The sequence below is a fragment of the Danio aesculapii genome, chromosome 4 (genome assembly GCF_903798145.1).
Source record: "Danio aesculapii chromosome 4, fDanAes4.1, whole genome shotgun sequence".
NCBI lineage: Eukaryota > Metazoa > Chordata > Actinopteri > Cypriniformes > Danionidae > Danio > Danio aesculapii.
The window spans coordinates 2791546-2815198 of NC_079438.1; the positions used below are offsets into that span (position 1 = coordinate 2791546).

The 23653-nt window shown below is 41.4% G+C and overlaps 2 protein-coding genes across 3 annotated transcripts in view; one reads left to right on the forward strand and one right to left on the reverse strand.

Annotated features, from left to right (window-relative positions):
• The first annotated feature begins 648 nt into the window (after window positions 1-648).
• On the forward strand, window positions 649-7798 carry LOC130222778 (gastrula zinc finger protein XlCGF8.2DB-like). 2 transcript variants are annotated; one of them, XM_056455323.1, is made up of 3 exons: window positions 649-730; window positions 1139-1286; window positions 4933-7798. In XM_056455323.1, the coding sequence occupies exons 2-3, from the start codon at window positions 1205-1207 to the stop codon at window positions 5973-5975; spliced, it is 1125 nt and encodes a 374-aa protein (XP_056311298.1). In that variant the 5' UTR covers window positions 649-730; window positions 1139-1204; the 3' UTR covers window positions 5976-7798. The 2 variants fall into 2 exon arrangements, with proteins under 2 accessions (XP_056311298.1, XP_056311297.1); XM_056455322.1 differs by lacking the exon at window positions 649-730 and adding an exon at window positions 784-956.
• Window positions 7799-13529: 5731 nt separating this feature from the next.
• si:ch211-165i18.2 (uncharacterized protein LOC100149646 homolog) overlaps window positions 13530-23653 on the reverse strand; it is a 14986-nt gene continuing 4862 nt past the window's right edge. Inside the window, 2 exon segments of the mRNA XM_056455191.1 lie at window positions 13530-15136; window positions 17949-18190. Of these exon segments, the coding sequence (XP_056311166.1) occupies window positions 13634-15136; window positions 17949-18190 (1745 nt within the window). The 3' untranslated portion in view covers window positions 13530-13633.

Sequence of the window (23653 nt, forward strand, 5' to 3'; positions counted from 1 at the left end):
TGACCAGCCTGATTTAAGCTGGACATAGTTGGTTTTGGCTGGTCGAGCTGGTTTTAGCTGGTCATTTTCCAGCCTGACCAGCTAAGACCAGGCTGGAAATGGCTGGAAACCAGCCTGGAAATGGCCAAAACCCCTCTAAAACCAGGCTGGTCGACCAGCTAAAACCAGCCAACCTGCCTAGACTGGTTTAAGCTGGATTTTTCAGTAGGAAAATGTGAAGGTTTTATTGCCATTTAATTATTTTTAAACCATTTTTATCTACAATTTTCATTCATACAGTTAATGTAATTGTGTTTTAAAACGGATTATGGGTTTAAAGACGTTTTCAAGGGAGAAACTAAATAAGGTGTATTGATAAGGTTTAGTTAATAACATAAATACTTCTCTTTGCAATCGCAATTTTATTTTTGAGTTTGATGTATTCAGGTTATTTTCAATCCTGTGCAAAATAGTGTTGAGATTCTTGACTGTTTCTTTGATTTTAGCAATGTATTATGATTAATACTACATTTGCATTTAGATAATAACCAGAATTAAAAATCAATTCATAAAATGAAATCCTTGTCATATTATTTCATTATATCAAATGTCTAAAGCGAGTAAGACTTTTATTTTGGTATGAGTGTGTGAGATAACTACGCCGCGCTCCTGTGTCTGCGGTCCATCAAAAGCTTTGTGCATCAAAGCTTTAATGTTTTGAAGCTAACACTTTATACTACACTTTACCACAGTAAGTAATTATAATACTATATTACTTTATCTGACAATAATTTAAAAGTTATATTAAGAAGATTTGTGCGAGGTTGTAGACTCCGAGTCATTTGAATCAAATGATTCTCAAACGATTCAGTGTTTGATTCACCGCGCGGTGACGCTAGTCAAAACAGTGTAAATACAACGAAAATATCAAACACGTGGAGTGACAATCTTTACAAACCAACTGCAAATGTTTTCAAGTAAGTTTAATCTTAAACATAATTTGCATATCATGTATATGAATTATACGGTATAACAAGATTTAATTCCTTTGTCTCTCCCTCAGCAGTGCCTGAATAGTGAGCTAGAGAGCTGATTGAGACGCAGCCACAGATTGAGTGTGGATTTCTCTCATTTCTGTTCATTTTCTCATTTTAAACAGAACAAAAAGTCCAAACACAGAGGGAAAACTCCTGCTGAAGCGACTGATCTCCACACTGTTATAAAGATGGCGTTTATTAAAGTGGAGAGTGAAGACCTGAAGATTGAAGAAACATTCACAGTCAAACAGGAAGATCCTGAACAACCAGGTTGGTTTTCTTTCTCAAAGGTCAACTCACTTATATAGTTTTTCATTTTTGTAATCAATAAAGCGATATGGAAAATCTCACTGTCAGGTTTTTTAAAATGTGGCACTCTAATATTAAAATAAAATCTTGTAATTCACATCAAATCAGTCAGCATGATGCCAAAACCTTTAGGACCTCAAGTTGTTGAAAGATTTACAGTATCCTAAACGGTCTTTTCGATAGTGAGGAATTAAATTTATGCGAGTACATATGATACAACCTGGCAGATGAACACACTTCGATTAGGGCTGAGTGATTTTCACAATTTAATGTTTCAAATCATTCGGTATTGATAATTATACAACATTTTTTTAACAATCATTTATGAATTTAGTCCAGTTTAATAATTTTATTTAACTACATTTACATACTTCTACATTATACATATTTACATTTTCGTACGCTTATCCGGGACCGGGTGGCGGGGGCAGCAGTCTTAGCAGAGGTCTCCAGACTTTCCTCTCCCCAGACACTTCTTTTAGCTCCTTCGTGGGGATACCAAGGTGTTCCCAGGCCAGCCGAGAGACATAGTCCCTTCAGCATGTCCTGGATCTTCCCCGAGGTCTCCTCCCGGTGGGACATGCCTGGAACACCTCCCTAGGTTGGCGTCCAGGAGGCATCCGAAACAGATGCCCGAGCCACCTCAGCTGACTTCTCTCAATGTGGAGGAGCAGCGGCCGTACTCCGAGCTCCTCCCGGGTGACAGAGCTCCTCACCCTATCTATAAGGGTGCGCCCTGACACCCTGCGAAGGAAGCTCATTTTAGCCGCTTGTATCTGAGATCTTGTCCTTTAGGTCATGACCCAAAGCTCTTAGGTGAGAGTAGGAATGTAGATTGACCAGTAAATCGAGAGCTTTGCCTTTCGGCTCAGCTCCTTCTTTACCACAACGGACCGATACATCCACCACACTACTGCTGCCGCTGTACTGGTCCACCTGTCAATCTCGCGTTCCATCATTCCCTCACTGGTGAAGAAAACCCCAAGATACTTGAACTCCTCCACCTTGGGGTAAGGACTTTATTCCATTTTATTTAACTGCTTTATTTTAATGTACCAACAATAAAAAGGCAAATAGTTCCAATAGTCAAAAACAAAACAAATGTAGACATACACTCACTGGCCACTTTATTAGGTACACCTGACCAGTACAGGGTTGGACTCCCTTTTGCCTTCAGAACAGCCTTAATCCTTCGTGGCATAGGAAGGTAGTGGAAATATTCCTCACAGACTGTGGTCCATATTGACATGATTGCAGATTTGTCGGCTGCACATCTATGATGGGAATTTCTTGTTGCATCACATCGATTAACTCGAGTGTGAAGGTCACATTGATTTGTTTGAATGAAAATTAGCTTTCACCCTAACATTTGACACTCCCCTCTGGGCTCCAGTAGTTCCCCCTGCATTGCCATTGAAATTCACAAACAACATGCAGCGAATAGAGGAGAACTTGGAGAAGTGTTGCGCTCTTGAAAATGATGTTCGCATGATGTAAAATGATCTTTAAAATGTTGTTCGCAGTCACGCACAGTGTTGCCAGATTGGGCGATTTCCCGTGCAATTCCCACCCAATTATGCGGATTTGAATTTGACTGCGGCTAAAAAATGACATAGGCGGGTAATGAAAATTTAGGTGGTTTTGCAATGGCATGCCTCCAGCCCCGGTCTTTACTTATAAACCTGTTATGATCTCCCAAAGAGATGCCATACCCCCCGTTCTTCACTTACTAACGCTTACAACAGTTGTGATCTCCCAAGGACACGACAGCCCCCCCAGGTTATAATAGTCTCCAGATTTTTGGGCGGTGGTTTTTGGTTTTCAGCGGGTTTTAGAGGTTTTTGGGCTGGAATCAGTCAGCTACATCTGGCAACACTGGTCACGTATTCACTGCCAGACACGTGCATTTGAAACTGAGCAACACACCTTGCGTTTCTCACAGTGAGATGTTATGGATAAGACAATTAAGGGAGAAGACGCATATGAAAGATGTTTTTACCTATAGATATATACAATGTAAACATCTATGACTGTTACCGATTTAAACAAAAATGTTCATTATTGTAAATATCAATTTCAGTAATGGGGGTTCACTGCACAGTGCTTGTTAAATTAGCGTCCGTATATTGCATGAGAAGAAGAAACTGGCAAATAATACATTTTTTTATTTTTCTAACAGTAATTATTTCCTAAATAAACACTAACTATAAAAATTAGAGAAACCAATACTGAGGCACTCTTCTGCAACGTGTGTTTAATGAAACAGTGTCACGGGTAATAAGATACTGAGAAGGATCCAAAAATGCAAGTAAAAGTTTATTTGACACAGTCAGAATAAACTAGACAGGACAGGGAAAATGAGTGAGAGTACGAGGGATATAGAGCGGTAGCAACCGGGAAACAGACAGACGAAATCAGGTCCAGCAGCCACTTCTCACAGTCCTGAGCACAGACAGACATACATGATCAAACACAACGAACTGAAAAGGAAACATAGAAACGTTGCCCAAATATAGACACGATAATGAACCTCAGCTGGCGAGCTAATCAAAACAGCTGAGTACCGGCATGACACGTGACCATAACAAATACACGTGGACAACCAAAACAAAACAAACCCACGTGACAAAACAGACACTCCGGAAAGCGCACAAACCTGCAACCGTGACAAACAGCTGTTTATTTCACTCACTATTTAAATTTAAACGCACGTTTTTCTAATACAGAAATAGCCCGTTTCCACTTGAGTGGTACGGTTCGGTACACTTTTATAGCCGTTTTCACTGTCAAAAGGTACCAAAAAGCAAACCGTACCACTTTTTGGGTACCCTTTGCAAAGGGTAACTAGCACGGCAAAAGGGTACCAAAAATAGGAGCTAGACGCGCAGCTGAACGCTATTGGTTTACAGAGATACATCAACAAATGCGAGAGTGACGCGCGAAAAAACAAAGGTGCAAATTATTCTTTAGCAAACATGAACAAACTGCCTTGTTTAACTTCTATCATCGCCTTTTGGACTATTATGAACTCGGAATGACACTAACAGAGGCTATGTGTGCTGATGAAGATTACAGACACAGATGACAGGTTTGCACTGACTGTGAGCTATATGTTGCGTGTTGTTTTTGAACCCAAATAAGGACTAAATGTCTGCTGTGTGTAGTTTTTCTGTAATTGGTAACATATCGGAGACTGTAAGGGGCTATTTAGGCGCATCATAGATCTGCAGTTATAATCAAATCATGTTCATAGAAGGGTTAGTAATAAACAATTATACACAAATATTTATGTGTATAAAGCATCTGGTTGGTACCCATTGGTACCCTTTTAGCAGCGGAAATGCAAGCCTGATAAAGGTGACCCGTACCATACTGTACCACTCAGTGGAAACCGGCCAAGAGAGAGTGGTAATGGCCTGCTAAATTAATGCTGATATGCTTGTCCAAAAATGCCAACATTAATCTCAAATAATACAAGATTATAGTAAAATTATTGTTGGAAGCTCAAATAGAACCCTTATCTAAGCAGTAAATGGGTTTAAGGTTGGTTTTCACATGTTGCTTTGTGCCCTTAGACTGGGTTTAATTTGTATTCGTTTCTCTTTAGAGCTCATGATGCTGAAAGAAGAGACTCAGGGAATAAAGGAAGAGGAAGATTTAACGAATGATGAAAAACCCACTAAGACGAAGAAGGCTTTGTCATGTGAAAAAGCTCTGAATGCCGGAACTATCAGTTCTTTAACCTGCAGTCATTGTGGAAAGGGTTTTACTAATAGATCAAAACTTAAAGTCCACACGAGACTTCATACCAGAGGAAGGCCTTACACTTGCCCTCAATGCGGAAAGAGATTTACTCAAAAAGAAAACCTCAAACTCCATAATAGAGTCCACACTGGGGAGAAACCATTTGCGTGCCAACAGTGTGGGAAGAGTTTCAGTCAATTACAATCCCTCAATAATCACCTTACAATCCACACTGGAGAGAAGCCCTACACCTGCCCTCAGTGTGGAAAGAGTTTTTCTCAAAAAAAAAGCATCAAAATCCACATGAGGATTCACACCGGAGAGAAGCCATTTGCTTGCCAACAATGTGGAGTCAGATTCAGGCAATTACAAACGCTTAAAAGTCACATTACGATTCACACTGGAGAGAAACCTCATGCCTGCCCTCAGTGTGGGAAGAGTTTCCGTCAAAGACGGCAACTTAAAATACACTCGAGACTTCACGCTGGAGAGTTTTCATTCACATGCCAACAGTGTGGAAAGACTGTCTCCCAGAAGTCAAGCCTTGAAGTCCACATGAGGATTCACACCGGAGAGAAGCCGTTTGCCTGCCAACACTGTGGAAGGAGGTTCAGGCAATTGCAAGGCCTTAGAGTTCACGTTACCATTCACAGTGACAAGAAGCCTTATGCCTGCCCTCAGTGTCAGAAGAGTTTCCGGTTAAAACAAAAGCTTGACGAACACATGAGAGTTCACACGAAAGAGAAACCATTCAAGTGCCAACATTGCGGTAAAAACTTTACACGCAAACCATCCCTTGTTTCTCACATGAACACTCACACTGGAGTGAAACCGTTCATTTGTGGCCAGTGTGGAAAGAGTTTTGCACGTAAATCTACTCTTGATAAACACTTGAGGAATCACTGAGAAGATCTCTACACTGGAGAACACGATCAAGTTCATTTTCATGGCAAAGAGGGACAGTACATTCATCTGATCACTCTTCATAACATTCTTGAGTATGAGGTGGCAAGGTGGCTCGGTGGTTACCACTGTCGCCTCACAGCAAGAAGGTTGCTGATTCAAGTCCTGACTGGACCAGTTGATATTTCTGTGTGGAGTTTGCATGTTCTCCGTGTTGGCATAGGTTTGCTCAGGGTGCTCCGGTTTCCCCCACAGTCCAAAGACGTGCAGTATGGAAAGACTGAGGTTTATAAAAAGACTGGGATGCACTGTCAAAACGCACGGCAAACAGGTGGCGATATAATCCTCAGCATAAATTCGCAATTCTCAAACTTATGGCCACAGTTCTACAGTACAGTAGTTGCTGTGTTCATTAGTTTCACCCATTTTCCTTTATCTTTTAAGTTTTTATATTCCATCATTTAGTTTATCTTCTCTGCTGGTTCTTGTCGTGTGTGGTGTAGATTTGTTCACAAACTTCACACTAGAGCCTTGCATTTGAGCCCGAGCCCGTTGGGGCCTGACTTTTTTATGCCCTTAGTGGCAGGCTTCAGGCCAATTTTCACATCACAGCTAGCACGCATATCAGGCTTCCTTAAAAAAAAACGTTTAATGAGCTCTAATGCATGCGGTCTGGAAGCGCCAGTGATGCCTTGTGCATAGATAGTTCCAACGACGTGCAATGGAGAACATAAAGGGAAAATTGCCGTACTTAAAACTGAAAAATGCAAGAGGAAAGGCAAACTTCTGGTCAACGTTTGAAATCGTACGAAATCGTGCATACCAGCTCCTGGACTATCAAGACCTTTGTATTACACTGTCCTCCAACATGCTTTAAACATAGATGAGCTTGAAGAAACAGATCCAGAGGTAGCAGAAACCCTTCAGGCTGCCAAGGTTTTGGTGCGATATTTAAAGCAATCCGGTCTGACCAACCAGTTATCAAAAACTGTCACACAGATGGCAGAAGCAAGATACAGCATCGTATTCATCAACCTTGAAACCGTCTACTTGGAGATACAGGAGGTACTTCAGATCCCCAGATGTTCTTTCCTTCCTGGGGGGATTTCTGCACCCGTTCTACAATGCACAAAGGAAATTGGAGGGGGACACATACCCAACCTCGTTGTTTTGAACAAACCACTATTGTTGATGTCCAGGAATTTTCAATTATTATTGTTTTATCATTATTATCTTGTTATTATTATTATTATTATGTTTTAATTATTATTTTTTATTGAAATGGCCAAATTGTGACTGAGGACAGTTGAATGTGCTGGTCAGTTAGTTTTTGTCCAATAAATGACAGTAGGCTACAGTTTTTCTATTTTTTCCTAATGATATAGGATGTACCTTGTATTAATCTCATTGTCAAATTGAAACTGAGGGGTATAAAAGGTCCACTTTTTGAGAAAAAAGAACCACCCCTTTCACCAGGCTGGCTACGGGCCTGTATGGCTGTGCTACATATCACTGCAGCTGACTCAGAATTCAGATATGTGCTGATGTGAGGGATACAACCTGAAACTGGTCTATCTCACTACGGATAACAAACTGAACTGCTATTTGCTGGAGAAATGCTGTGGGAGGTGTGGAGAAAAGAAGTCTATAAAACTGTATGATTTTGTATGTACGATTGTATGTAGGACTGCCCGATCACCTGATTGACCGCTGTTCTAAAGCCCAGAATTCTGAAGAAGCTTTATTCACTTGATAATAAAAGATTAAAATCATTTACTGCCTCTGACAGACGTATTGAGCACGGGGAGGACTTGCGGAAAGTCCAACACTACACATCTGCTATTGGTGGAATGTAGAGACAATCTGGTGGATGGGGATAATTGGGAGGCCAAGATCAGAAAGGGCCGTTGGAGAGAATTTGGCCAGGATTATGAGAAGTGCCATGGGGTTTTAATTGACCACATAGAGTCAGGACCTTGGTTTACATCTCATCCGAAAGATGGCACTCGCTGAGAGTATAGTCTCCCCTTCACTTTACTGGAGCATAAGAGCACAGGTTGAGCGCCCCCTGCTGGCCTCACTAACAGCACTTCCAACAGCAACCTAGTTTTCCCATGTGGTCTCCCATCCAGGTTACAGCCCTGCTTGGCTTCAGTGAGTAACGTCTTAGGTTACAGGGTGATATGGCATCCATTACCAAATATTGTTGAAGTAGAGCCCTGCATGGGCCTTAAATCTAAGCCCTGGCCCGAGTCACACAGGCTGAAGCCCGGCCCTTGTTCGACAGTTTAGCGAAATTTTTGACTCAAGTCCGACCCGAAGCTTGTTTTTTACGCCAAACAGCTTAAACCAGGGGTCACCAAACTTGTTCCTGGAGGGCCGGTGTGCTGCAGATTTTAGCTCCAACCCTAATCAAACACACCTGAACAAGCTAATCAAGGTCTTACTAGGTGTACTTAAAACACCCAGGCAGGTGTGTTGAGGCAAGTTGGAGATAAAACCTGCAGGGACACGGGCCCTTCAGGACCGAGATTGGTGACCCCTGGCTTAAACTGTTACAGCCATTAAAATAGACCAAATTTGTTTTTTAATGGAAAATTAGCTTTTTCATTTCATTTTTTCATCAGAATAAAGTTTTTGTTGTCTGTTTTTTAAATGTAGGATTTAGTTTAAGTGACATCGATATCCACGCGGTATGTGGTCCACAGTGAGTTTACTCAGTTTAACCCAGTGGCGCCTTGTTACGACCCTGGTCTAAGAACACCCGACAAATAAAATTCACTTTTAATAACCCCTTTGTGTAGGGTCACTTTATTTGTTTTTTTTTTGTCTTTTTTTTTATCACCAAGAAAAAACGTGAAGCCAAATACCTCGGGGTGAACCCACAGAAAAATAATAAACAAAAATACACTAACAAACACCCAAATGAAACTCACTACACCTAATAAAATAACAGAAATAAAAATACAAAACCTACACTTATCTCCCTGACTAACAAAAAAACAGGTGAAAATATTTACAAAATAGAAAAGTGGCGTCCAACCCCTACTGCCTCTTACCGTGTATCTATTTACAACACTGACAATCAACGAACACACAAACCAAAACAAAAATAATAGGAAGGGAAACACGGATGGGTATACAACACAAAGTACAACAGCTCGGGAAACACAATCAACGAAAACAACTCAACAACAGGAATAACTTTATCACAATCTCAAACAACACGCCAACAAAACTCGCTCTTTCGCCCTACGCCCGTCGTTCTCTTTTTAAAGGACGCCCTGGGAAACCTCCTCCAATCCCAGGGCACGTCGCCTGCGTAGTTAGGGCAGGGCCTGCAGGTGGAAAGAGGGAGAGAGAGAGACAAACACACACAAACAAACACACCTGCCAACGTATTTATTGCTCATTTTTATTTCAGAAATAAGATCCAAGATTTAGAATAAAAGTTACCTGTAAAATGTTTTCTCTGTTTAAGAACAATACAGTAGTGAAAGAAGACTTCTCTTACGGCAGAATATAGTCCCACCAAAGCAACAGCCGACAGAGGATTCCGCTTGGTCTTAAAGCCTTCTCGATGGATTATTTTCATTATTTATGATGGCAGAGCAGTCAAAATAGGACAAATGAGCTCATGTATGGGACAAATTCTGGACCTTTGTCTGTGAGGGGTGGGTCTTCCGAACCACCCGAACCCCCCTGGCTACAGGCCTGAAGAGTTAGAGCACATGTTTTATGTTTATAGTAAACATGTTTTTAATAGAATTTTGGCTGTAAAAGCGCACCTACAGGTGTTTCAAATGATTAGACCTGTCTGGTTTCATCTGGAATGCATCCCAGATCACCTTCTGAAGTGGTTTGAGCAATCAGGTTTATATCCGATCAGAACAAAACGAATGAAGTGACCAAACAGCCTCAAAAACACAGACGTGATGGGATTAGCGCCATCTGACGGCTGAGGACTCCACTTGCCATTAAAGCCTTCGTCTTTAAAATGATGTCAAAAATAGGGAAAGGGAGGTCATGTACAAGTCAATAAATATACAGGACGTCCCTACTAATGCGGCCAGTTAAACTAGAACCTCATGGATAGGGGCAGATTTTCATCTGTTAGGAAGTAAGTAACTTTAGCCTCACCCTGTTTGGCAGTCTTTCTGAACATATGTTCAATATTTTGTGATAATGACGCCGCTGCCTGTCTTTTGCTCTTTTTCGACCCACATCGTTACTCAGTATGGATGTCGCATCAAAGATGTTACCACTCGGTGGGTTATGTCACGTCACTCGCGTTACATTATTGTGGCTTTGAGGCTCTATGAGATTGGACTTACTGGCCGGAGTTAAATTACACTTTAATACAATATATATTAAATTTAATACATTATATTAATTATATAATAAATATATTATATTAAATTACATAAATTAATTAAAAGAACAAATTCTGGAACTTTTGGCCATGGGGGATGGTTCGTTCGAACCAACCCCCACCCCCCTCTTCTGGCTTGGGGCATGTTATAGAAAGAGAACAGAAAAGTCTTAAGACACTGGATTATAGGAGTTGAAGCCTCATGTACACACACTTGAATATAGTTAACAAAATTAATGGATAATAAAGAAAAGTTCGTAAATAAAACATCACATGGTGCTGATATCTACTGGGTGGAGCTGGACAACACAGGTGAAAGCCCTGACAGTTTGGTCTCTCTGTACAACCTTTAGAAACCCTCGATAAACCAATTGGGCGTTTACCTACCACCACTTGACCCCATACATTGCACACTATACTACAATATGGATGACGACACAGCATATGAAGACACATTTACATCACCAGTAGGCACAAAATGGGTGTTAAAAGGGGAGGGCTTGTTAATTGGCAAATAGTGTGTGGTCACCCCAGTTTTGCTGTTTTTTCTCCATAAAGCTACTTAAACACAAAGTGCTGGAGGGACTATGTCTCTTGGCTGGCCTGGGAACACCTCGGGATTCCCCCGGAGGAGCTAAAGGAAGTGTCTGGGGAGAGGGAAGTCTTGGGTTTTCTCCTAAGACTGCTGCCCCCGTGACCCAGCCCTGGAAATGCAGATGAAAATGAGATGAAAATAGGGGCGGGACTTTCTTTTGCGTGTTGCTAAGAGGGGCGTGGCTAAGATTATTAATATGCAGTTGCTATGGAAGACCTTAAGTTGAAGTCCACAGAGAAGGATCGCCACTCCAAAGGCGGAAGCAGATGGTCAGACTTTGACTGAAAATTCGAATTGGGATTGGTCCTGAAAGTCTTGTCCTTGGAGGTGGAGATCTTCAAACACCTAAAGATTTGATCAGTTATTTTATAACGGTTACAAAAAACACAAAAAGGGTGACCATTAAATGGGTTGAAGGAGATGAAATCTCTACCATGGTTGGCATGCTTCCTTGAACAGTGTGCCTTGTGACTGGAAAAGTAACAGACATCGTGTTCTCCTTCTCACCTGTGCACTGTACAGACATGAGTCATATAGGTCTGGATAACTCAAAACAGTGACCACAAGTCTCCCCTTCATCTTTAAAAGCCTGAGCAGTCGTCTTGACAACACAAACACTGCCGTCACCTCAACAGAAGATGCTATCATTTGTTTGGAGAATGAAAAAAGACTGACGTAGCTGACTTTTTCCATTCAGAGTTGGCTTTTTTCAACTGCAGGCGCACAGAACACAACGGCAAATACCTAAAGGGCACATAAGCAGTGCGCAAAACAGTCACAGCCTTTAGTAAACTATTTATTAAAAAAAGATTGTTCGGTGGGATCGAGGCCTACCTCTACTTCTCTGCCCTTCAAAGCAGTAGATTGCTTAAATGAGTCCATCTCAAGCGCTAACCACTGCTGTAAGTTGGTTCAATGTAACTCAGTGAGGTCCCTTATTGCAAGTTACATAAACATGATTACAGTAGGTCGTAAAAACAAGCCAGTTGAAAAATTAGGCTGGAATATTTTACATTATTCTTTTGAATTTATAAAAGCTGTAATTTATTGAATTATGCTTGGGACGGTCACACCATTGGACAGTTTTGAAATGTGCCAAACAGTGTTTTTTTTTTATAACAACTCAGCTGGCACAGGACGTCAATATGATGTCAGATTGACTTTGTACCCCAACGTTGTGTGGACGTTGCATTATGTTTGGAAATGAAAATCAGGTTGACATCAGAGCCCAACATAAGGCAGACGTCAATGTCCAACGTCCAAACTAAAATCAAGCAATTATCAACGTCTAATGCTGTTACAGCTTGACATTGTGGACGTTACCACTATGACATCTATCAGACGTTGGATTTTGGTTGCCATACCTGATGAATAAATGTCAGTATTTGACGTCAATATGACGTTGGTTTAAGATGTTGGCTCGACGTTGGATTTTGGCTACTTTCCAACACAACCTAAAACCAAATATCACCATTTAATGTCATTATTGGACGTCAAAATAACGTCCTTAGACGCCTGCTAGACAATTTTGATCACCTGACGTCACAACCTAAATCTAACCTAATATTAACATCTTATGACGTTGTGTACCCCCTGGGAAGAGGTCTGTTTAAGACAAAGAAATATTTAACAATTTACAGCCTTTTAAATGACGATGATACTAATTATATAAACTTTTGTCATGTGCGATGGTGAAAAGGCAACGTCACGTCAACAACCCATATACCAAAATGTGTAAGTGTGAAGTATTTTGTTTTTAATTTTAATGATCAAATCTGTCTAGCCAAAGCATCAAACACACCTTCTTAACATTTTTTTTCTGCAATATACAACATTTTTGGGGTGGAAATTCAAAACAAAAATACAAAACGTAATGCAGGAGCATAGATACTTGCTTTAATATTCCTTACAGCAGTGTTTCCCAACCCTATTCCTGGAAGCACACTGACAGTACATATTTTGTACGTCTCCCTCATCTGACCCATTAACTTCAGATTTTAGAGCAGGGGTCACCAAACTTGTTCCTGGAGGGCCGGTGTCCTGCAGATTTTAGCTCCAACCCTAATCAAACACACCTGAACAAGCTAATCAAGGTCTTACTAGGTATACTTGAAACATCCAGGCAGGTGTGTTGAGGCAAGCTGGAGCTAAACCCTGCAGGGACACCGGCCCTCCAGGACCGAGATTGGTGACCCCTGTTTTAGAGTCTCTTCTAATGTTCTGATGAGTTGATTCAGGTGTGTTTGATTAGGGAGAGGTGGAAAATGTGTACTGTTGGTGTGCCTTCAGGAACAGGGTTGGGAAACACTGCCTTAGAGTATAGTGTACTTTAAGTTGGAACATGTTTGTGTTTTTACTACGCAGTCATAAATGACACAAACAATTGCTTAATAATGTTTTTATTGAGCTTTTTTATGCATACAAAGGAATTCAATCAAGTTTAAGATGATTTCGATTTAAGAATATTGATACATTTTTATGTTAGAAACAAGTTTTTTAGTATACAGACATAAATGAAACTAACAATTGATTAATAATGTTTTTACTACGTTTTTTAAAACATGCAGTTATAACAAAAATCTATGTTGATTATTTTATTTTGATTTTTTTTTATGCTAGAAAGAGTTCCCAGGTTTGCAAGAGCTGCAAGAAAGTCCTGCTTTAGTCATAATCTCTCCAAGCGTTTTCAACCAACTAGTAGCTACATTTTCTGCAACAATACTCCCAGTTGTTATTATCATCAATGTAGCACCACAGGTACGTTTCACCATAGTTGCTACATTTGTGATTAGGCCTGCAGGTTTTGCCATTCACAGCAGAGTAGCAGTCGTCTGAAGTACAGCAGTGGCCTCTAGTGCCTTTATTGTCTGTGTAGCACCAAGGCTTGCTTTCACCGTATTTTGCACAGGCGTGGTTGGTGCGGCAGTACTTTCCATTTTTAGCCTTACTGTTCCACAGTGGAGGACTGCAGTAGTCCCAGCTGCCAGAGGTGGTCCTGCACCAGTAGTAGTCATAGCCATAAGTAGCGCATGATTGCTCATCCTTGCAGGTCTCTCCGTTAACCGTGATGAGTGAGTACTGCGGTGAACAACTGATCAGATCCTGGCCACTATAACACCTGTAGTCCTGAAGTTTGGCCTGGTACAGACAGGGCGAGGTGCAGCAACGCTTGGCATCATCTCCTGGGTTTTGGTGACAACTGCACCGGTAAGGAGTAACTTGTGTGGTTGAGCAGGACGAGCCATCAGTGGCAGTAATCTGCTCTGGCACCAACAGGCATTCGACTGCATCTGACGATGCATCAGACAAATCCCTCTTCCCAATCCTCCTTACCAGTGATTTTGCACTAGTTATAAGACAAGTGCTTGTATAAAGGGTCTTCAGTACTTCGGCCACGTTAAAGTAAGTGCTCAAGCTGTCGAAGGCTAGCTTTGCCGTCATCTGACTCACTTTGAATTCCGTTGAAGGTATGCTGTAATCGCTGACGGCGTTCTGCAGTGCGTTATACGTGTTCTGCGAGCTTGAGCTCATTTGAACTACTTGATTTGCTGCCAGATTGATTAATTTCTGAAAAGAACTCTGAACCCTGTTCAGTTTATTATTGTCTTCAAAACAATCATCAGCAAAAACACTAATCACCGGAGAATATCCCAAGAGTTGACCGTAGAGTTCACTGAGCCGAATGTTCAGGTTCGAGACACTCATCAGGCTTATTCCACCTTCCGGAAGGTTTTTCCCCAAATAGCTGAACGAAAAAGACTTTCGGGGGTCTGTCTGGTGTTCATAGCAGACAGCCGTCCAAATGTGAGAGGGCACCGTCACTCTTTCGGGGTCGTTGGAAACTTCTCATTGTGGTATTCATACATTTGCACTGGGCACCGTACCTGTGACGATGTAGGCTTCTGCAGAAGAACCATCATGCTTGCTTAATAACAAACTTCTTGTGGTGCTCTCCCAATTCTTCCAGTGGATTCTGTTGAAACACGCATCCATCGGTGCGGCATTGGTCAGAGTGAATGTCGCCTCGCGGCCTTCACCGCACTGGAAGCTGTTGGGGTTCAGGTGTCCACGATCATACCCGGTATCGGTGTAGTCTTCACTGATGGCTTGATTTTCTTTAATATTGTTTATATTCTCTCTCACGTTTGGGTCCCTCTCACAAACCATGTGATCAGTTCGGGATCCAGGCTGTGAAATCTACAGAAGAAATGGTATGTTAGTTGGTTAGACTGATGTTTTACCACTTTTGTTTTTCCAAATTTATCAAGCTTCTCAAGAATTCATTAAATTTATTCCTACTTACCAACGTAAGTGTAAGAGTTAAGTATCAAATTTCTAAACACTAAGAATCACTATTGCTCTCCCAGTTATTTAAGACAGCTCCAGAGATATATCTAGTGGTCAGGAGTCATCAGGGTAGCAGGGTTTTGTGTTGATCAGTGCTTAATTTGTGAATTGTGATGTCCTGGAACAGATAGAGGTAATGGATCTGGCATGTTACCTGATGATGGAGATGTGTCGCGCTCTAAAGTGAAGAGCAGGACGGGGGCAAGGGGGTTGGTGTCATGGACGAAAGTAGCTATGTTTCCAAAAATGCGAATGAACTTCATGCGCGAAACTGGATTATCGCATTAAAGACGTGCGAATAAAGCAGCGTTTCCATCCAACGAGTCAAAGCAAACAAAATCGTCACTTCCTGATTATCTCTTACAACAGAATCACATGACCTTTTTTAATGCGCATACTGGAGTTTATGCGGTAAAAGTGTTTCCATCGTACTTTGTGCGCATCTTTTCTTATCGAATAAAAAGTTTATCCTGCTCAGTTATGCGCATACGTTTTTTTATGTGCATTTTCAAAATGTATGCACATAAAAATAGCAGGATGGAAAGGGGGAGGGTGTTGTGGACGAAAGTGAAGAAGGTTGTGGAGTCGCTGAAGAAAGTGAAAGTAAACAGCGGACGGGAGGAGGATCGCGGTTGAGGTCGGGGATCAGTAAAATGAGGTGCCCTGGTGTTGATGCTTTGGAGTAGAGAACTGCACGAGACCTTGTTGACTTAAGGCTGATTTTTACTTCTGCGTCGAGTGGGTGCAGATGGTCCGGTGTAGCCTTCACAGAGTCCCAGACAATGTGACTCTGAGAGAGCCGCAGGAGAGGGGCGAGCCGGTTGACGCTAAAGATTAACAATTGTCGAGTTCTGTGGAGGAGCTCCAGATGGAAACTTTTTGTTTTGTTTACTTTATAATTAAAGTTGTTCGACGTCTACTAGTTCCTGACTCAGAATGTGCGAGTTTGAGCTACTTGTACTGTAAGGTGGCATTACAGGTTTTCCGGTATAAACAAAACTCCCGCGAGAAGCATCGAGGACCATAGAAACCCCACTGCCAGCTAGTGTTTCTGAAGTGTTATTGCAGAGCAACACAAACGAATTGCAGAAGTGCGAGGCATGAGCAAGGAATGCGCCGTGGGTTACAGCGCTAATATTTTTACATTAAGAAACCCTTATGTCACCATCCAAAAGATGGAAGACATTAATGGATAAACCAGTGTATTTTTTTGTCAAATAAGTTTTACTGAGGGCAGCACGGTGGTGCAGTGGGTAGCATGATCGCCTCACAGCAAGAAGCTCGCTGGTTCTATCCCCGGCTGGGCCAGTTGGCATTTCTGTGTGGAGTTTGCATGTTCTCCCCGTGTTCACGTGGGTTTCCTCCGGGTGCTCCGGTTTCCCCCACAGTTCAAAGACATGCGCTATAATGGAATTGAACAAGCTAATTTGTCCGTAGTGTATATGTGTGAATGAGTGTGTATGGATGTTTACCTGATATGAGATGCGTCTGGAATGGAATCTGCTGCGTAAAACATGTGCTGGATAAGTTGGCGGTTCATTCAGCTGTGGTGACCCCAGATTAATAAAGGGAATAAGTAGAGAAGAAAACAAACAAAGTTTTATTGAAGACACAGATTCGTAAGGTTTAGGTTTTTAAACTCGTCCTAGACAATTTGTGCAATTTTCTATTGGCTCAAATCATCTTCAGACCGTGGTGGCAAAAAGTTATGGAATTCAAGTCGAATACTTAAATCGTTGTCGAATAACGTGAAATTCAATTCGTCAAAAAGCACACAAAATCATACTCGAGGCTATATCTCGGCATCGCTTAACTCTATTCACACAGAACTTGCTATATGTTATGACAACTGTGATTTGAGGTCACCTGCACAGTTTCATTACAGCGCCACCAAGTGGTCAGGAGATATGAAAAACAGCTCTTTTGGCTTATATCTCCTGACCGCTTTCACCAAATTTCACAATGTTGGTCTCATTACATCCAGAGAGACAGTCTGAGTTGAATGATATCAAATTTTCCCATGTTCGGCATTTTGGGCGTTGGCCATATTGAATTTTGTCAAAAAATGATATATTTTTCCAACGCATTGAGGTATCGCCAAACAAAAATTGGTATACATCTTCAACATGCTTTTTTGCTTACATTTCCAGTTAAATGAACTTCAGATGTATTCAGAACTCATTGTTTCACTTGATCTTGTGCTCTATAGAGCTTGCTGCTCATGGCCTCTGGACTGCTTTGTCATAGTGCCTCTGGATCGCTTGGCCCCGCAATTGCTGCTTGCAGCTATATTCATTATTATTATCATTACCATTATTATTATATTCTCCCCTCCAGAAATGTTTTGAGCATCTGCCGGCGCTCCCAAAGAGCATCTCACGCCTCCAAAAGCCACCACATTGTGTTTATTGCGTTTTGTCTAGTGGTGCAACTCATTTACCATGTCTAACTCACATCTTTGGATGAAAACATAGCTACCGTTAATTCTAATACTCAAAAGCTTGATATTGGATAATGTGCACAATATAATTAACTAATAAAAAAAATACATGCAATACAATTAACACATAAAAAAATGTATGTATTTTTATATTGTGCAATGACAATAAAATGGAACACTAGTAATTCAATTAACGAAACTAAAGAGCTTATTTCTTGTCACCTGTGTCTCAACATGCCAGACGTCTTCCCTCCCCGGGGTGGTTGTGCAGTCACGGTCCAGTGTGTACGCGCTGTACAGAGGCATCCTATGAGAAACAGAGTACAGTGTAGCATAATAAAACCCTCCGTATTCTACCATCTGACAGATTCTCTTAGCATTCTGATCCATCCCGGTTGGTTCTGTGCCTTGATAGAAAAACTCGCTGCACTCATCAAAGCTCGTGACCACTTTAGCTTGAGGTACTGCATTAGCATTTCATAAATGAGCTGTAATTAAGCTAGTAAATTCTACTACTACTACTAATAATAATTATTAGGGCTTACACAACCATAATATACAAAAAAAAAATACAAGCCCAAATAAGAAGAAGTTGAGTAAAAAATAGAGTAGTGATTTCCAAATTTACTTTGGCTTGTATTTCAATGCAGACATGAAAATAAAATTGTTTAATGTGTTCATCGTGTTTTTATAATTGATTTTCGAAATAAACACGTTTTCCAATTTTGGTTTTTAACACATTTAAAAAAAAGTTGGTAGACAGTTGGCAAACAGTAAAGCATTTACCACTTTGTCATGTTGCTATTCCTTTTCACAACACTTAAAAGATGTTCCACATTTCCACTGTGTGATGGTCCATCCCAGACGCCTCCAAGCCTAGAGAAGTTGACGATGCTTCTGGACACTGTTAGCATATGGCTTCCTTTCGGCACAGTACAGTTTTAACTGGCATTTGTGGAAGTAACTACGTATTTTGGTACTTGGCTAAGGTTTGTCAAAGCAATCCTGAGCCCATGTGGTGAAATTAGCTTAGGTGAAATATCCAAACATTTTCCTCTGTTTCCTTGAGGAACATTGTTTTTAAACATTTCAATAATTTCCTCATGCATTTGTTGGCAAACCGGGGGTCTTCGGCCCATCTGTGCTCCTAAAGGACTAGACCTTTCTTGAACGCTGCTTTTGTACCAAATCATAATCACCTGTAGACATCACCAGTTTCAAATCACATCATTAATTATCCAGTTTACCTGAATACTAGCCTTACACTACTCCTGTCGCAACCTCTTTTGGAAAGTGTTGCAGGTCTGAATTACAGGAAAGGATGTATATTTACAAATGAAATAAAGCTGACCAGGCAAAACATGAAATATTCTGTGTTCATATTGTCTGCACTGAAATACCAGTCAAAGTAAATTTGGAAATCACTACTTTCTTTTATTTGTGTTTTCCATACTGTCCTAACTTTTTCTAATTTGGGGTTGAATAATAACAACTTGTATCAGAGTTGCAGCAATGTTTTGTCAGCTTGTCATCCTCTGAAAAAGCGGTTGATGGTCGCCTAAAACCAAGACCCCCTCGTTCCAAGGTAACATTGTCAAGCATTGACCGTTCTGCGGTGATAAAAGTGTTGGGACCACTGGTCCTAAGCACTGCATGGGCATTTACACTCAACTTCCATATGAATGTAGTAAAAAAAGCTCGCTACGCTGCACTCCCAACATGCCAGTGGAAACATGCCATTATGAATATCAACATTTGAAAACAGCTATTGGATCAAATTAAGAGATACATGACTATGCATGTCATGTACTTATTCTTCTGTTATTTTAGGGATCTAGTGGTAGAGTGATAATAAAAATGGGAGGGAACCACTGCGTAACTCTGAAATTCTGAAGAAAGCTGAAAACCTGTAAACATTGACAACCATAGTAGAAAACACTACTGTGGAAGTCAGTGGTTGCAGGTTTTCCAGCTTTCTTCAGAATTTCTGCTCTTGTTTTCATCGGAAGAAAGGCACTCTGGGGTTTGTGGAGCAGTGGAGGGTGAGTGAATGATGACAGAATTTTCATTTTTGGGTGAAACTATCTGTTTAATTACTTGTGTACAATTCCAAACAACACAAAACTGCTCGTATCCAGAGTTATTTCCAGAAAAAAGTGTTTTATTTTGAGGTCAGAACAGATTTTTGATGCTTCAAAATACAATAATGTATTCATAACAATCAAACATACGATGTTAATGACAAGAAAATGCCATATAAGTGAAGTTTTCAAACTAATTTCGAGACGACCACTCGATATGATTGACTGCAGCTGGCCACTCATCTACATTTACTAGTTAGCCAATCAGATTAACCCCAACTCACTATAAGTAGCCTAGCTAGAACTACTCTCTTATCTTCGTTTTCCGAAGAAACCCCCCATCCACCCCTTCTCCTCCTTTCTTCTTTTACCACGGGGAGCTCTCGAGAACCACCTGATCTCGTACTCCCCTCATATGCTCTATGGACCAGGCGGGAGCCCTGGGCTCACCTATCTCCGAGCTCAGGGTTCTCTCCCAGGACAGCATGCCAAACCTGCTAACAGTTGTCAAACAATATCTAAGTGTGAACTCTTGAAATATTGTAAAATATAGAACGAAAGTGGTTGATCCTCTGGAGTTGTGTCACTGGTGTTAAAGGTTAACAAACATCTAGTGTTTTAGATTGAAAAAGCACTCTTTTGACATAACTTGATCGGCTTCCTGAATATATATGAAGAAAAGCCCACTTTAGCTCCACTGTCATTTTTATCTCATGCGTTTATGTGAAGCATTTAGTTAGCATCACTGATGCAACCTCCTTTACCGTAGAGCAGGGATCACCAATCTCGGTCCTGGAGGGCCGGTGTCCCTGCAGAGTTTAGCTCCAACTTGCCTCAACACACCTGGCTGGATGTTTCAAGTACACCTTGATTAGCTTGTTCAGGTGTGTTTGATTAGGATTGGAGCTAAAATCTGCAGGACACCGGCCCTCCAGGAACAAGTTTGGTGACCACTGCTGTAGAGGAATTGGAAAACACTAGAATATAAATTTTACCCAGGTATAGCAAAGAATTCTGGCATACAGCAGGCAATCATCCGGCACTGGTATACAGCAGCTATTGGCAAAGGTGGCACCTTCTTGAAGGCAGTACACAAGACATGGGTCAGATGTCAAATGTAGTATTTGACCCAGATTTTTAGACCAAAAATGTATATGTGGGACACATAAGTTTGGCCTATCTTGACCCACCTTCAAAATCCATTTAAATACTTTTTACTAACTATTTCAATACACAGTCATTTCCATCTTCCAGTTTCGCATCTGCCAATGCCTTCATGTTATTCTAGGAAACGATCAAGATTTAATTGTTTGAATTATTAAGCTACTCTTTCCCTGTATGTTGCCACTGGAATTTGGCTTCGACTATGGCCTTTCATGTGCCACATCTGTCTCAGTTCAGTTCCAGTTACGGGTTATTAACTTAGCTGTGACTCGAACCAGATATGGTCCATGTTTAGCCCTTGCCTGATTGCCAGACTTGATCCAGTCATGTTACCGTAATTCCCTGCAGCATGTGGGCCAAGTAAATGCTGATTGTGTTGGCCAGGGCTGGGCCAGAGAAATTTTGCTCTGAGGATAGTAAATAACCCTTCTTCCTTCATTAACCTATTCTTTCCTGTGTTGCTACTGGAATTTGACTTCCAGACAAAGGCCTTTCATGTGCCATTGTAACCCCGCTGGTCCTACACCACCCACCAGCCTTGAGCTTGGATCGACCAGCGAATTTCCGCATGGGAGTCGGTTGCTCTACCAAGGAGGCTAAAGACCAAGGCATCTAGCGTCTGTCGCTAGAGCTCCTCTTAGAGGTCAGATGAGTGAAGTTTACCTGCACAGCACTTCACTAGCTGGCCTCCGCTACACCATATCCGTCCCAGTTTAGATCCAGTTATTACTTAGCTAAAACTTGACCCAGATTTGGTCCATGTTTGGTCCTTGCCTGATTGCCAGACTTGGTCCAGTCATGTACCGTAATTCCCTGCAGCATGTGGGCCAAGCAAATGCTGATTGTGTTAGCCAGGGCTGGGCCAGAGAAATTTTGCTCTGAGGATAGTAAATAACCCTTCTTCCTTCATTAACCTATTCTTTCCTGTGTTGCTACTGGAATTTGGCTTCCAGACAAAGGCCTTTCATGTGGCATTGTAACCCCGCTGGTCCTACACCACCCACCAGCCTTGAGCTTGGATCGACCAGCGAATTTCCGCATGGGAGTCGGTTGCTCTACCAAGGAGGCTAAAGACCAAGGCATCTAGCGTCTGTCGCTAGAGCTCCTCTTAGAGGTCAGATGAGTGAAGTTTACCTGCACAGCACTTCACTAGCTGGCCTCCGCTACACCATATCCGTCCCGGTTTAGATCCAGTTATTACTTAGCTAAAACTTGACCCAGATATGGTCCATGTTTGGTCCTTGCCTGATTGCCAGACTTGGTCCAGTCATGTACCGTAATTCCCTGTAGCATGTGGGCCAAGCAAATGCTGATTGTGTTGGCCAGGGCTGGGCCAGAGAAATTTTGCTCTGAGGATAGAAAATAACCCTTCTTCCTTCATTAACCTATTCTTTCCTATGTGTTGCTACTGGAATTTGGCTTCCAGACAAAGGCCTTTCATGTGGCATTGTAACCCCGCTGGTCCTACACCACCCACCAGCCTTGAGCTGGGATCGACCAGGAAGAGGAGTGAAGTTTACCTCCACAGCACTTCACTAGCTGGCCTCCGCTACACCATATCCGTCCCGGTTTAGATCCAGTTATTACTTAGCTAAAACTTGACCCAGATATGGTCCATGTTTGGTCCTTGCCTGATTGCCAGACTTGGTCCAGTCATGTACCGTAATTCCCTGCAGCATGTGGGCCAAGCAAATGCTGATTGTGTTGGCCAGGGCTGGGCCAGAGAAATTTTGCTCTGAGAATAGTAAACAAATCTTCATTTAGTGAGTATACCATGATTGTCAACACGTTGTTTGATACTTTGCAGCAGATGTTTTTTAAAATGCATCATCACTGGTGCTACTTTTCTAATGGGTAACACCACTGAAGATCATTGTGTTTCTTACATGTGATTCATGCGTGTCACTGGTGTTACTGTGTTTTCCTCCGTCACGTTAAAAAATGTGTTGAGAATTGAGAAATGTAATAATTTAAATCCATTGAATTCTGCTACACTCAAGATTTACTATGTAAAGGGTTGCATCATTATTCCTGTGACGCTCCAGAGACAGACGAGTCTTCGCTGAGGCCAGCTTCCAGCCTCCGCCGCTGAGACTGCAGCTCTGCACAAGACGTTTGGCCAGCGGAGAAATTAAAATGGTCGTGCCCAACTGAGCCTGGTTTCTCTCAAGGTTTTTTTTTCTTCACTTTCGCCAATTAGTGAAGTTTTTTTTCCCTCTCCGCTGTCGCCACTGGCTTGCATGGTTCGGGATCTATAGAGCTGCGCATCGTTGGATTTGCTCTTCAGTGTTTGGACTCTCAGTGGTGGTTTTTAAACCACACTGAACTGAGCTAAACTGAACTAACACTAAAAACTGAACTACACTGTTCCTATTTACTATGACCTTTTATGCGAAGCTGCTTTGACACAATCTACATTGGATAAGCGCTATACACATAAAGGTGAATTGAATTGAAAAAAATTACTTGTTTGTAGACCTTAATAGGAAATGTTAGCTTGTAGAAATTAACGAACATCATCAAATAACACTTTTAACAAACCTGATTGATTTAAACAAAATATAAACTCTTTATTTGTCGCATTTTCGATATTTTCTGTTTAAAAATCCAAGCAAGCTGTTACTGCCAAAACAAAGTAGGTAACAGCAGTTACAAAAAAAAAAAATGGCACATGCGATCTTT

What these genes read in the sequence shown, in the direction of transcription:
- LOC130222778 (XM_056455323.1), top strand. Translation starts at nt 1,205, where the DNA reads ATGGCGTTTATTAAAGTGGAGAGTGAAGACCTGAAGATTGAAGAAACA. An exon ending in GGAAGATCCTGAACAACCAG is followed by an intron (nt 1,287 to 4,932) that starts GTTGGTTTTCTT and finishes GTTTCTCTTTAG; the next exon opens with AGCTCATGATGCTGAAAGAA.